Source organism: Eurypyga helias, unplaced genomic scaffold (genome assembly GCF_000690775.1).
Source record: "Eurypyga helias isolate BGI_N326 unplaced genomic scaffold, ASM69077v1 scaffold18904, whole genome shotgun sequence".
NCBI lineage: Eukaryota > Metazoa > Chordata > Aves > Eurypygiformes > Eurypygidae > Eurypyga > Eurypyga helias.
Window position 1 is genome coordinate 22,795 of NW_010244526.1, and position 13,388 is coordinate 36,182.

At 40.8% G+C, this 13,388-nt stretch overlaps 1 protein-coding gene across 1 annotated transcript in view; it reads right to left on the reverse strand.

Annotated features, from left to right (window-relative positions):
• The window catches only part of LOC104508237 (rho guanine nucleotide exchange factor 7-like), a gene marked incomplete at its 3' end in the record, with an annotated part of 33,641 nt that extends 22,294 nt beyond the window's left edge, over window positions 1-11,347 (reverse strand). Inside the window, exons 1-4 of the mRNA XM_010149795.1 lie at window positions 11,296-11,347; window positions 10,574-10,662; window positions 3,900-3,994; window positions 3,518-3,613 (exon numbers count right to left, since the gene is read on the reverse strand). Coding sequence (XP_010148097.1) covers window positions 3,518-3,613; window positions 3,900-3,994; window positions 10,574-10,662; window positions 11,296-11,347 — 332 coding nt within the window. The remainder of the gene's footprint in view (window positions 1-3,517; window positions 3,614-3,899; window positions 3,995-10,573; window positions 10,663-11,295) is intronic.
• Window positions 11,348-13,388: the final 2,041 nt, after the last annotated feature.

Below are 13,388 nucleotides of genomic sequence, written 5' to 3' on the forward strand. Positions count from 1 at the left end.
CCTGATACATGAAGTATCTTGCACTCAAACACAGAACAAGATAAACACCACAGCTACCATGACTGCAAGAGGTAACAGGGTAAGAGAGGGCAAACCCCAGCTATGTCTGTTACAGGGCAAGGAGATATATCTGTGATACTACCCAAAAAGACAGCCAGTGGCTCCAATCAGAGGAGATGGTACCTAAGCAGTCCACGAAGGTGGTGTCACCAGCCAGTCTGTGTGTCCCTGTCCTCCCCTCACTGAGAAGTACAGCCACAGACTGACAGTTTTTCTTCTCAGGAAATAGAAAAATTTGGGGTTTTTTTTTGAGCAGGAGACATCTGTTCAAACTCCTGCTGCAAAAATACCCAAAGAGCAATACTGCCAGTAAAGATCATTTAGATCAGCCCAGAGACCACCTGACAGACACAGACTTTGTTCCTTCAGAGACTCCTCTGCTGTGTGAGCCACTGCAGAACTGAGTTCTGGTGCTGGATTGCAGATCTGCACAGGGACCTAGAGCACCGGACTACTTTGTGTCCTCAAGAGACCAGAGCACAGACTGCTCTTGCTGTTTACTGTCAGAAATCCACCCTTTTTGCAACTGAAGACTCCGGCAACGCCTCTTTGCCTTGTTACAGCTCTTCTCCATCCATCAGTAAAAACTGCACTTGAAGCTGATCAGTCAAAACCAAGCACGCTTTTGAAGCGGATCAGCCAGGAGATTCTCACTCGTTGCTAGTGAGACCCGTCTCCTACGCCACTTTTCTTTGGTGAATGAAAAAGAGAAGTCACAAAGGTAAAATAAACCCAAAGAAGTCTGTGCAACGAAGCCCAGCATCCAGGCAGGCAGACAAGAAGCATTCCCAGGCCTGCAACAGATGCAGAGGACCACAGGAGTGCCACAGTGATGCTGCAGCAGGGGCCAACCCGGACAAGTTCAAAAAGGACAAACTTTTAGCCACGCACCAGAAGAGCCCTGAGGTTGGGACTGGGGTGGGAGGGTGGCACAACTAAAACCAAACCATACCCAAACAACCTCTTCCTCCAAAACACACAAGAAGCCCACTACAGGGTTATATATTATGGGGGAAAAAAAAAAAAACCACAAAAAAGCCCAACCACCACAATGTTTACCATCCTAAGAAGTAAATAAGCCAACATGGTGCAGGCAAGAGAAAACACCACCAGAAAATTGTGTCACTGAAGTACATGCCAGGATTTGTTAAGAGAATACTCAAAGGACAAACTGACTCGACTGGGGTATGGAATTTAAAGTTCACATCTCACACCCAAGAAGAGGAATTTGTCAAGCAACGTAGGCTGGTGGCACTAGAACTGGCAAGGCGTTGGCATTTGGGTCACTCCAACATGTCAAGTTAGACAAAAACACCACACCGGATGCTACAACATGAAATACCTGAATGATGGAACTATAAGCTCTCTGCCAAAAATAAAGTAAAATGATAAACCTATTTTCAGCCCAGGAGCTACTCTGATTTTACAGAACAGGTTTACCAGCCAAAAAAACATGGCAAAATGACAAAGAACAAGGCAGCAGGGCAAGCATTCTTTTACATGATGGGAATTATGATGGATTATATTCAAAAAACAGGAGGAAGCTGGATGCTCAAGTCAATATGCTACGATGAAAATTAAACTGAAAATACAACTTGGCATGACCAGCACATTTATGAAACTAAAATAATACAAAACATTTGCAGTAACCCTTCAGCAACCCTGGGGCCTCACTTCCTCTGCCCACCTACTAGCATCCATTATGCTCCTAATTTATTACACAGCAACACAGTACTTAGCAGGAAGAACAACCATAGAGTGGTTTGGGTTGGAAGAGACCTTAAAGAAATAAAGGTCAGTATGAGAAGGTGCTCTAGTAAGAGTTTAAATCAAGGAGGGAATTCTAAATAAGCTTTCTGAGTTTGAAGCTACATTATGGTATCACATCAACCTATACACCAAGCTAAAACAAAGCTTGCATTAATATTTATTTGAAGGTATATGCTCCCCCACTCTTAAGAGCACCTTATTCGCATGTTTTAAAAGACGACAGCCTGTTCATGCAAGATACTTCATTTCCCTAAGTTCCGACACACAGGAATCAAATCATGGTAACAAAAGACTGAGACAAAGCAGTGCAATGACAAGAAAAGGGAAGAAGATTTAAGTATGTGGACAAGCAGTCCTTCTCAGGGATTCAGACACTTAACTGATCAAGCCTAACTTGCCAGAACATGCTTCTTTCTCACACACAGCGTGGAAGAACGGCCATTTCAGGAAAGTTTCCATTCCACTCCTGAACGGCCATCTAAACTACACCATCCTCCTTTCCGTTCTTCTGCAGTCTAAGTCAACTAGAGGCAGACAAGAGGGAGAGAAGCCAGATGGTAGGAGGATGTGGGATCCAGATTCAGCAGACCCAGACGTTCGTTACCTCCTAGTGGAGATGTAGTTTATATTTTGTCATGACAAAGCTTCCTCTTCACACAGAGCAGCTCCAAGGGAAACAGGAGGGAGAGGCCAAAACAAAACACACTGAGCTGATCTAAGATCACTGCTGCCAAAAGAGGTATTTTCTCCTCTGTCCAAGACATTCATTCCTTCTCACAGCCAAGTACTCCCAAGCAGACTGAAACTTGTCTAAGCCCTCAGTAGCAATTCAAATTACTATCTTGGCAGAAAATAAGCAAATTTGGATCAGCAAGTTGCCTTAGCTCATCATGTGGACAGACAAAACTAGAACACAGGCAAGGAAGAGGACAAATGAAACAGGAGGAACTACACTTTCAGTCAAGTTTCAACACCAAAAATCATTAGGACAATTCATGTGTAATATGGTCACCTTTGTGCTTCCTTCTTGCTGAGGTCCAAGGCAAAAAATATCCAGCTACCACTTCAAGCTAACCTATGGAAGGAGGAAAGGTGTCTTCATCCCCTTCTTTCTGTGCTTCATGCTTCCTATACAGTACTGTACAGGTGTTGATGCTGGTTTTTTTTTTTAATTCAGATTGTTCTTTCTGCCTTTTCTACATGTGTCTCCCAGCACATTTTTACAGCCAGCACTGTTCAGGACAAGGATACTAAGTACAAGCATTCTCACACAGTGTTCTTCATCCAAGCCACTTTCCCTCTCCTCCACTGTTCCATCACAACCTCCCTTCATTCTTTGTCACACTGTCTTAAGACCTAATATTCATGTCCTCAAGACAAAACAAAACCAGTTCCTCTACCACTTCCTCACTGGTATGCACTTGCATCATGGAAATTCATAAATTGTTTCCAAACGACACCAAAATTCCTACCTCTGCAACTGCATCCTAGGACCAATATCCATTTGCACAAGCAACTGATGCATCATCCAAACATCTATTACTGTATTGCCACAACCATCCTTAAAGTGAGAGGAACACAAACAAACTCAAACAAAAAAACAACATCAGCATACACAACAACTAAAATCATAAACCAAAGATTTGCTTGTTAGAGTTGTACAGCATCTGGTATGCATAGTACTTACTTGGTGCATTCTTCTAAAGACTGTACAAGCATTTGCTGGAAAGAACTTATTTCTTCCAGGTTTCCCATTAAGTATGAAGTATTGGTGGAGTTTAACCTGGAGCCAAAGTAAATAAAAGGTGTTTAGGTTTGCAGTTATTGACTAATTGTGTTTTAATAAAACCTACAACCTTGAAAGAAAACGCTTACTGGTTCTTAGATGAAGGGCTAGATTGCCTTAGTGAGCAAACTGAGTAAGAGGAAGCCCTACCTTGAGGCTCTCGCAGTCCACACAAGAAAATGCACATTAACATGGACGTTGAAGTTCTGACCACATAAACCCTCCCCAATACATGTTAGATCTTAAGCTTAATTTTAAAACACCAAAAACCAAACTCACATACTTTTCACTGGCTTGTAATGGTCGCAGGTAGTTTGAAAGCATTGTTTGTAGCTCCTTAGCATATTCATTTTCCGTTTCTAATATATTTTGTAGCACCTACAATAAATGACAGTTGCTAATTGTTTTTTTTTTTTAAGATACAATTAAAACTGGTATTGATTTGAGCATTTTGAAAACATACAAACATTTACTTAGCACTTTGAAATTTAAATGAATGTTCCTGCATTAAAAAAAAAGAAATACCAGCAATAAAGCGTTACATACTATACACTTATAAAATTCAGAGAAAAAACCCCACACACAGTAAGCCATCCCTTTAGCCTTATACAAAAGAAGTGGTAAACTAGCAGGAGTTTCACTGCACTTAAAACTTCCACTGTAAAATTTGAGAGCTATACAGAGTGTTCTTCCAAAGCTAGGAGTAATTACTCCTCCTAGGTACTTCAAAACAATCAAAGATCATTAAAGGGTGGTAAAGCACATTAGAAGTTGCAAGAGAAAGGAACAATTAGCATTGTTTTCTCTGTGTCAATTACAACACACGACAGCTAATCTTGCTAGGAAAGTGTTTACTTAGTCCAATGTGCTCTGCATATTAACCTATTTATAAATATCAAGTAATAGTCAACCTTACTTAGCAATATGATTAGCATTCTTGCATTCTTTATAAATGGGGCTGACTTACTTTCAGCCAAAAGTACAATAATATACACTACCATGAGAAAATTAAACAGATTCTGATGTAAAGCCAAGAGTTGAAAAAAATTCAGCGCACACTTGTTTTTTGGCTGAATATAAATCAAACAACTGGAACACTCCCAAATATGTACAAGAAAGCATTTTACTGGGCCATCTCCAGGGAGTCTGCTTTAGAATATCCTCCAATATATTCACATCAAGTTCTACTGTGCTTGTAGCAGGCAAGTTATTTTTTTGCCTCCAAGAAGTTAATGACTTAGCAAGAGAATCATGAGAACTAAATGTAGTTCAGTCAACACAGGGCTTTGAAAACTTTTTTGCTATTCACTGGTCATAAGCCACACCACAAACCTTCTCATTCTGCTACATGCCATATTTGTCAAGCCTACAGTAATATCTCATTTCAGCATTTATAGTAACAACTGTAATTGAGTGCATTATTCACTGTTGTAGTCAATACGCTTTCTTAGGAAGTAAAAAAAAAAGCCATTCATTCCTAAATGCAAACCTGATGAAATAACTTTAAATAGTTCAGTATGTCAATGAAGAATTCACTGTTCCTTTCATTGGTGTCATTGATTCTGCTTATTCCTTGAATGCTTCTATTCATTGGGGGAGAAAAAGAGAGAGATGCCACTTTTGAGTTCATTCTTTTGTTGGAAATCTGAATCCTGAACTGAAGATTAAAATGTCTCCATTCTCTGCTAAACACTATGACAGAAGAATGTCACAGGAAAGTTCTAGCTACTAACTAGGAAACTACAGCATAAAGCACAACGTGAGTACACTTTTTTTTTTAAGCTGTTTTTTTGACCACTTAGACCAGAAAAAAAAAGAAAGTTTCCATTTATCATAGTTATTACTTAAACCCCACGTTCTCTTACACATACATAAATCAAAAGAGTCAACTGTTAAAATGGAAATGTAGAAGTACTTAAGAGCTATGAGGTCGAAAACTAAATGCAAGCCCAATCTTTTTCAATATGGCTTTTCCTACAAAAATCTCCCAGCTCGAAGTCATTGCACAGTCACTAGAAGGGAAAAGGAGACTGAAAGCCAAGTACAGAAACACAGTGCCCCCATGAAACACTGAACAGCATTAAAAGGCATTCAAAGATAAAAATCAACAAATTTGCTAGAGATCTGGAAAGGCTGCATCGCTGCTCCACCTTCTCGGAGAGTATTTCCATTCTTGGCTATAAACAGCTGTTTGAAAAGCTTGAAATAAAACTGGTTTCATGTCTGACACAAGTCCATTACTTTCTTTTGCTGGTTTGGATTTTTCTTTCTTTGCAATACAGAGAATAAGGTAGGAAAAAAAAAAACAAACCAACAAACTTATTTAAAGGGGAAGAGAGAATAGGAAAGCTTATAAACTAGAATAAGCAACCTGATAAAACTACTGGAGAAAGGAAAATAAACACAGTGGTAAACAAAACTATGCTACAAAACCTATGCAGAGTACTAGATACACTTATGCTGTTTAGTGCTATTCAGGTAGTTCAGAGTGTTACACAGTATTTTAGACATATACATAAACCCTTCCCAAAACACATTAAATCTATTCCTCCCCTCTTTTTTTAAAGAAAAAAGTACAGCTTTCACTGCATGCAACATTCTTCTACTTTGAATATCTCTTTTTTAAAGAATAATCTTGCTTACGCAGCTTTAAGACAGCAGTTCTGTGAACTCTCCCATCCTTCCAGCTCGACTTACCTACCTGACTGAGAAGCTAAGGATTCAATGCCTGGGCTGTGCCTTGATGCGATGAGTAGTCAGTATTGCAACTCAGGAATTTGGCACCAGAGCACCCTTAACATTCCTCATCCCCGCATCTCTCCCGCATGCTCTAATAATCACCTTTCTTCCCTTTCCTGCTTTCTGCACATTCTGGCTGCTGCAAGACCCCATGAGACCTCGAAGACCTTGTTTCCACAACGCCACCACAACATTTGCACAGCCAAGAGCGGGTACCAAAAGAGCAGCATTGAAGTGGCAGCTTCTGCAGCCTGCAACGCTGATGAATGGCAGGCACAGACAACCGAGCTCAGGCAGCACCAGCTCCCTCAATCACACGGCATGGAAAATTCAAACACTGTTAATAATTCTGTCGCACAAACCTCCAGCTATCCTCCCTGAGGCAAAAACTACTACCCAAAAATGGATTTTAAGTGACCTCTACATGAAGCCGATCGCTTTCCAAATCAGAGGGAGAAAAGGCAGATTTCACAGCTATGCTGAGGCATGATCCTGTAGCACATTCCCATTTTATGGGAATAGTATGGCACTCAACTGAAGTATCACATACTTCAGCAACATGGTGAACAGTATCCAATTGTCCTGAATCAGGAGAATCCGACAGACGAACCCCTTAAAACAGGCCCTCGAGAGGAGCAATGTAAAGCACCACACAAGTATACCGTGTAGCTCAAGGCTCCTTAAAAACTTTTATGAAGTTCAGTAAATTCAAACTCTTGACCCAACTCCAGAAGCGTGGCCTCAAAAGGAGTACTTGTTTTCCATCGTTTTTCTAACACCAAAATGAAAAATGAGGTCATCCAAACGCTCACATTATGCAGAAAGTTGCCCATTTCTTTGCTTTTCAAACAGCTACTTAATCTCAAGGCAACTGTCCCGTAAGCAGTGATAACCTGATTTTCTTTTGGACACAAAGTTTTAAATTCTCAAGGGTTAACAAGTAAAAATAAAACTCAGTAATGCCTGCTCTGTCTCCAGGGAATAACCTGCAATCATGTGCCCACTTCTTCAGTAACAGGTTACTAAATTACTTCTACATGAAAAATGCTTCGTGCTTGATCATGAGTCTGGCTCATATTACACCCTACTATAGACTCGTACCACTTTATGGAGGACAAGACCTTGTAGCGCTAATCATTCCCTACTAACCTCCATTCCTGAGCCAGGCAAAATGTAAGCAAAAACCAAGCGTTCTCCATCTTCTCAGCAACACCTAGTGCAAGGTGCAGCTAATAAAGCACACAGACTAGAAGGTATATGATTTGTGCTATGAACTTCAGATGGAGCTCTGTGAATCCATAAACACAGACGACGCATTTACAAGGGCTTGAAGAATGGAGGAGAGCGGTGACAGCAGTCTCCTCTTTACATTAAGCACCTTTCCCCCCTTGGCCCATCCCAGTCCTTCTCTCAGAAAGGGAGATTGGCTGAGCCTCTCCTACCACGTTCTGAACTTGCTCTGAACTGCCCTTTGATTCTGTCCTCAGTGCGACGAACGCACCCACAGGTGCTGCCTGCAGCTGCACAAAGCCTTCCCTAGGAAAAACAGCAGTAAACAACATGAGGTGTACAGGGTCTCAGCACACACCCCTACAGTGGAAGGCAGCCACAGCATAAAACCAGCAAGCGGTCCCAGAGTACCAGCCTCAAATCAAGCTTGGTTGTCAAAGGCCTTTAACACAGATTTTAATGCTTACTCTATCTAACTCTGGCTACAGCCTTTTAGCTTCCACCTGCCAGAGGTTTATTTGGAGCTGTTTTGTTTTCACCTTAGTATGGACTCAATTTTGTTATCAGTGCAGACCGATAAGGCTTCTAGCACAGGGAAGTGCCATGCCTGCAGCTGAAATTAAGACTGACCAAAACCAACTCACAAGTTAAACTGCTTTCACTTCAGTGAATGGGTTTGTAAACATCACTACACATTTAGTTATTAAAATTAATTATTTTAGTTATATTGACATCAGAAGCACCCAGCATTCATCATTAAAAAAAATTCTAGATATCAGCTAGTCTAATTTAGGTTTAAGCACAGTAGTTGAGTCTTAGTTCTCGGAAACAGCGTGCACCACGGCACACCCTCTCATTCTTTGAGCAGTAAAGTGGTGAGCTTAAAAAAAAAAAGTGGGAGTATTTGCCACACTCTGGAAAAACATGAAAAAGACAGTTACTCAGTTCACTGTAGACAGAATTAAGAAAAGCACTCTAAAAGTAGAGTGTGTTAATTTACTCTAGACATTATTATGAGCTGGCCATTTCTGCCCCTCCCTCCCCAATGTAATGTATCATCAACAGCTAATAATTAGCTAGCAGTCAAAACAGTGCGAGTCTTATGACATCAGTTTAGCGTGCCAAGAAAGCTGCTCCTGAGTAAGACAAAAAATAACTTCATTCCAAGAGTAGGTATAATGAACACCAGTTTCAATTTTTTAATTAAACTCCTTCAAAAAGCCAGCTATGGCTCTGTTTCCCAAAGTATGCAGCAGTCGCAGTCTCCATGATTACGGTAATAGGTTATCCAGGGGAACAGTTATCGAAAGTACACAAGCCAAAGGTGATGTTTGGCCTTTTAAAACTTCACTATGGCTCCAGGCAAATTCAAACATTTATTTCCCATTATCCTCACTGAAGTACACCATCACCCCAAAGAAATGACTTCTACTACTCTTACAATGCAAAAATATGCAACCACAAGATTCAATTCATTTTGGACACAGTCAAACTGGGGTTTTAGTTAAGCCCAAATGAAACAGCTGCAACTCTAACTTTTCATTATATTAAGATCCATCACAGAAATCATAATACGACATTAAATACAAGGCATGTATTCACCACTGACTTTAAAAAAAATAAGCCAAAAGGACTGGTGTTCAAGACAGTTGTGAATTTATATTGATTAAAAATTCAACACAGATATGGATTAAACTTAAGCAAGAGCAGTCTTCTGCCTAGTGAAGGAACTGAACCCTCCCTTCACTGCATTCAGTTGTTTACTTGTATTGCAAAACATAGGTTTTAACACAAAAACAACAGTAGGGAAGACATTTGCTGCTACACACTACAGCAACTTTGGGAAAAAATTACTGTTTCTCTTTACTGTAATAAAACAAAAAAGAAAACTATTATTGTGTTGCTGACGCACCACAGTAAGATCATTACTTCCTGCAGCTTGAAGGAAGGTGTGCCTGCACAGCTACTTTCCACCATGACTAGCAGGTGTGGAATACAACAGCCAAAGAATGGCAGCCCTCCCTTTAGCATGGAATTAGGGTTACCAGGAGAGGCACCAGGCAAGAGAGGGGGAGGAGCAGGAGGTGGCTTCATTGTTTTCAATCAGGGGCCTCTATGCAAAACACTCTGTTCTTCCAGCTGGTTGGTGTTATTCCTGCCACAACGGCCAAAGATGAAAGCATAAACTGATGCTTTATGATCCCTGCTCAGAACTGACAAATAAAATGAAAAATAAATAACCACAGCTGCTTCAAAGAAAAGGGAAAGAAACCCTGTGTTTTGATTTCACACCAGCAGGGAGCAGTGGTTAACAAAAACAGTCGCTTTTTGCTTCCCGGTTTATCTACTGTTAATAAAGGATTCTCAAAACCGTTACAACCACATGTTTAAAAGACAGTTTGGTATGTTTCTTACGTGCATCTAACTACGGGGTCTGAGCACTAGGTTCAGAACTGCTGGGGGCGCGTTAAAGGCTGACTGGCTATGCTGCTTTTGCTGTGACATCTGTCCATCAGCGTGAGGGAGAAGTTCCCGAAGTAACTGAGTTGATTCATAAGCACGAATACTAAAGGCAGACAAGAATTCAACCTTGTGTTCAACAAAAAGGACAAAAAACATTCTTAACCATTTTAACACAGCAGAATTTCATCCACTCATAAAGACTGGGGGAGACTGACTGCATATTTGGGGACAGGGGAGAACAGGGAATTTAACAACTAGCAAAGCAAGTAAAGTGAGTGTAATACATTACAGAAATGCCTATTATTCACTTACTTTAGACTATAACTTTGCATCACCCTTAAGAATCCATGTGTGATATTCAACTAATAATCATCTTGGTTACAAGAGAATTCACCAAAACCCCTACCTAGCTCTGGCACCAAGGGTCTGACGCGACTGCCACATCTTTATGCTGGTAAGAGCATTCAGTTAAATGACGTTCTACTGCACACAACAGCTCACACGGAGGAAAAAAGGATCACTCACCACATTGTAATAGCTTTTGTTAATTGCAGACGTATCAAAGCCTTTAGGTGGACTCTTCAATGTACCTGATTTTGGGGAGACCGGTTTTTCTGAAACGCAAGATATTTTTGTGTCAATGGGGTGCAATTTCACAGCTGAACACTAGAGGTCAAACAAGCCGCTTTAAAATATTTTAATCCGAAGGTACAGTGAAAATAGTGCTTCACTGAGAAACGTACATACTCGTGCTTGAAATTATTGGTAAAGAATGGAAATGGTACATGAAGAATGAAACTCTAGCCTCAATGGAGGCAAGCAGAAAGATGCTCATTCTTTTTCCTGGAACCAGAAAATCAGTTAGCAACATCAGCTTTGCTAAAATTATTTCTTTAAAAACAAAACGTTATCACAGACTGCAATTAAAAACCACCAAAACACTATATGCACTTACAAAACGTAAGCAGTGTTAAGTTTTAATACCAATTTAATGAAGTCAGTAAAAGCAAGCGACCAAAGGCTGAACATACCGCAGGTGGGAGATGACACAGCCTGGTTGAAACAGAGAATCAGAATGCCATACAAGTAGTGGAGTTACTTACCAGATGCCTAACACAGAAAACCTTTTAAAAGTAATTATCTTTTACTGTTAACGAAGTAAAAAAAAAAAAAGGGTTCAGCACTTGAGAAGAGAGTCCATGATAACAATTAATACAATCCTTCCTATAAACCCACAGTGAACCTACCCCTCTGTACTGCATGCTCTTCCTTGGAAGGGCAATGGCACGTCTCAACCATGGGGGTTGCCCACAACACAGCAGTTGACCCAAAACCCCCATGGCAGGGGAGTTGGAACTAGGTGATCTTTAGGGCCCCTTCCAACCCAAACCGTTCTATGAAGGGCAACCTAAGTCTGCAAGATCAAAACAACAGTGCTGAGAGTGATCCGACTGCTGACTCCCAGATGGAGAGGCACAGAGAAGACACACCTAAAGCTTCTCATCCCACCACAAAGACAATCACAGAGGAGCAAAGATGAGGGGAGAGACAATCAAAAGCAGCATGCTTCATGCTGGAGAAAAGGTAAATGTTATTTACAGCATCCTCTTTAACTTCTCTCACTTGACTTAGCACAGAACCAACTGAGGCAGCTTGTGAGACTATTTATCAAGACATTACCTAAAAAAACCCCAACCAACCACCAAAACACAAAGCAGGCTTGTCAAATATGCAAATTTCAAGTAAGTATTTGAGTAATTTGTACCCAAACAATAAAATGGCAGATTGTCACCAAAACTGAAGAGGCCAACAAAAAAGAACCCTCAAAACATACCTATTGAAAGTTTTACATTTATTTTAAAAGCAAGCTCCTGTTTCAAACACATTCTAATAGCAGTTATGAATAATAATTTAAGTCTAGTTTACCTGATAACTCAGGACACTAAGAATAAGTTACACAAGTCTCAAATACACACCGGCCTTTCCAGGGGAAGCCCAGTGAGCCAAGCTAAGGGCCAGCTATGGGAAATTCCCATGGGTAGTAAAGCTGACCAGGGAAACACCACCCTAAGTAGAATGGCCCACATGGTGCCGTACATTGGGTAATTCAGTGCTTTCTCCAGGCTGCCCATGCGCACTGCAAGTCTCAGACGAGCAGACTAGAGGCAGGCCACTCTCCCATCTCCCCTCTGCCAGGGTGCCGGACAGGCCAGCTGGAGCTGCCACAGCCTGTAGGGAGCAGCTCAGGCCCCAGAAGCGCTCGCCTAGTACCTCTGAAGGGATTATCTCTGTATTGCACCGGAACTCTCCTCAAAGCAGCTATTCTAAAAATAAAATATGGTCTTAAAACTGCCAAACATGGGCAAAACATTTCTACTTACCATGTTCAGAGATGACAATAAAATCCTTTTGGTTAATATCCTGCCCCTGCCCCGCTCCCCCTCCCTTCAGTCAGCTCTAAGTTGACAGACAGAACAAAACCCATTAGCCCCAGCAGCTACTTAGTTGGGAACACTGATGCTCTCAGCCACCGACCCTGCAGTACATACGTGCTATACAGCCAAGTAATTCCAAATGACAGGACTCCCTCCCACCCCTTTGAAACCATAAACCCAAGCGGATTTGCCATCAAACACTCCGTGTGAAAGCAGCACCTAAAAGTCATGTCGTACGTATGGCCACTCATGTATATATTCATATATGATGCTCCTCATTTATGGGACAATCACAATTTGTTTCTTTGCACTGAATGATAAAAGTGATGTAGTTTACACAAACTTGATGATTTGCTTTCATTCTCTGTGGAAGCTGCTCATGACTTATCCTACAATTTATAGTGACTTTTAGGTTCACGAAATACCTACAGTTTTATTCATTCTGTGCCAAAAAGCATGAAAGGAGAAACCAGGGTTATTCAAGGAAGAAGGTAAATACTTATCACTGAATTTTATTTTAATACAGATATCTGTTAATCTGGAGAAAGTTGGCTGGTCATAGAAATCTGGCTCTTCTTCCAGCTACTTTATCATCTTAAAGGATGTAAAAATACACCTCTTCCCCTAACTTTGTCTTCTCCTAAGCTGCTGAAAAAAAAAAGGGGGAGATTTTTTTGCAGAAAAAACATTGAGTCATGTACATTGCCAGCTGTTCAGCCGATTCAGTTATCCAGAGAAGCACGATCAAATCCAGATTTAAAAAAACAGGACACAAAAAAGAATCAACACATTCAAATTACTTTGCCTGAACAGCCAGAATCAACATTCAGCTTTTAAAATGCGGAGGCCGTTTCTATTGTAGAAACACAGAATTAGACACAGCAAGCCAGCCCAGCTGTCTATCA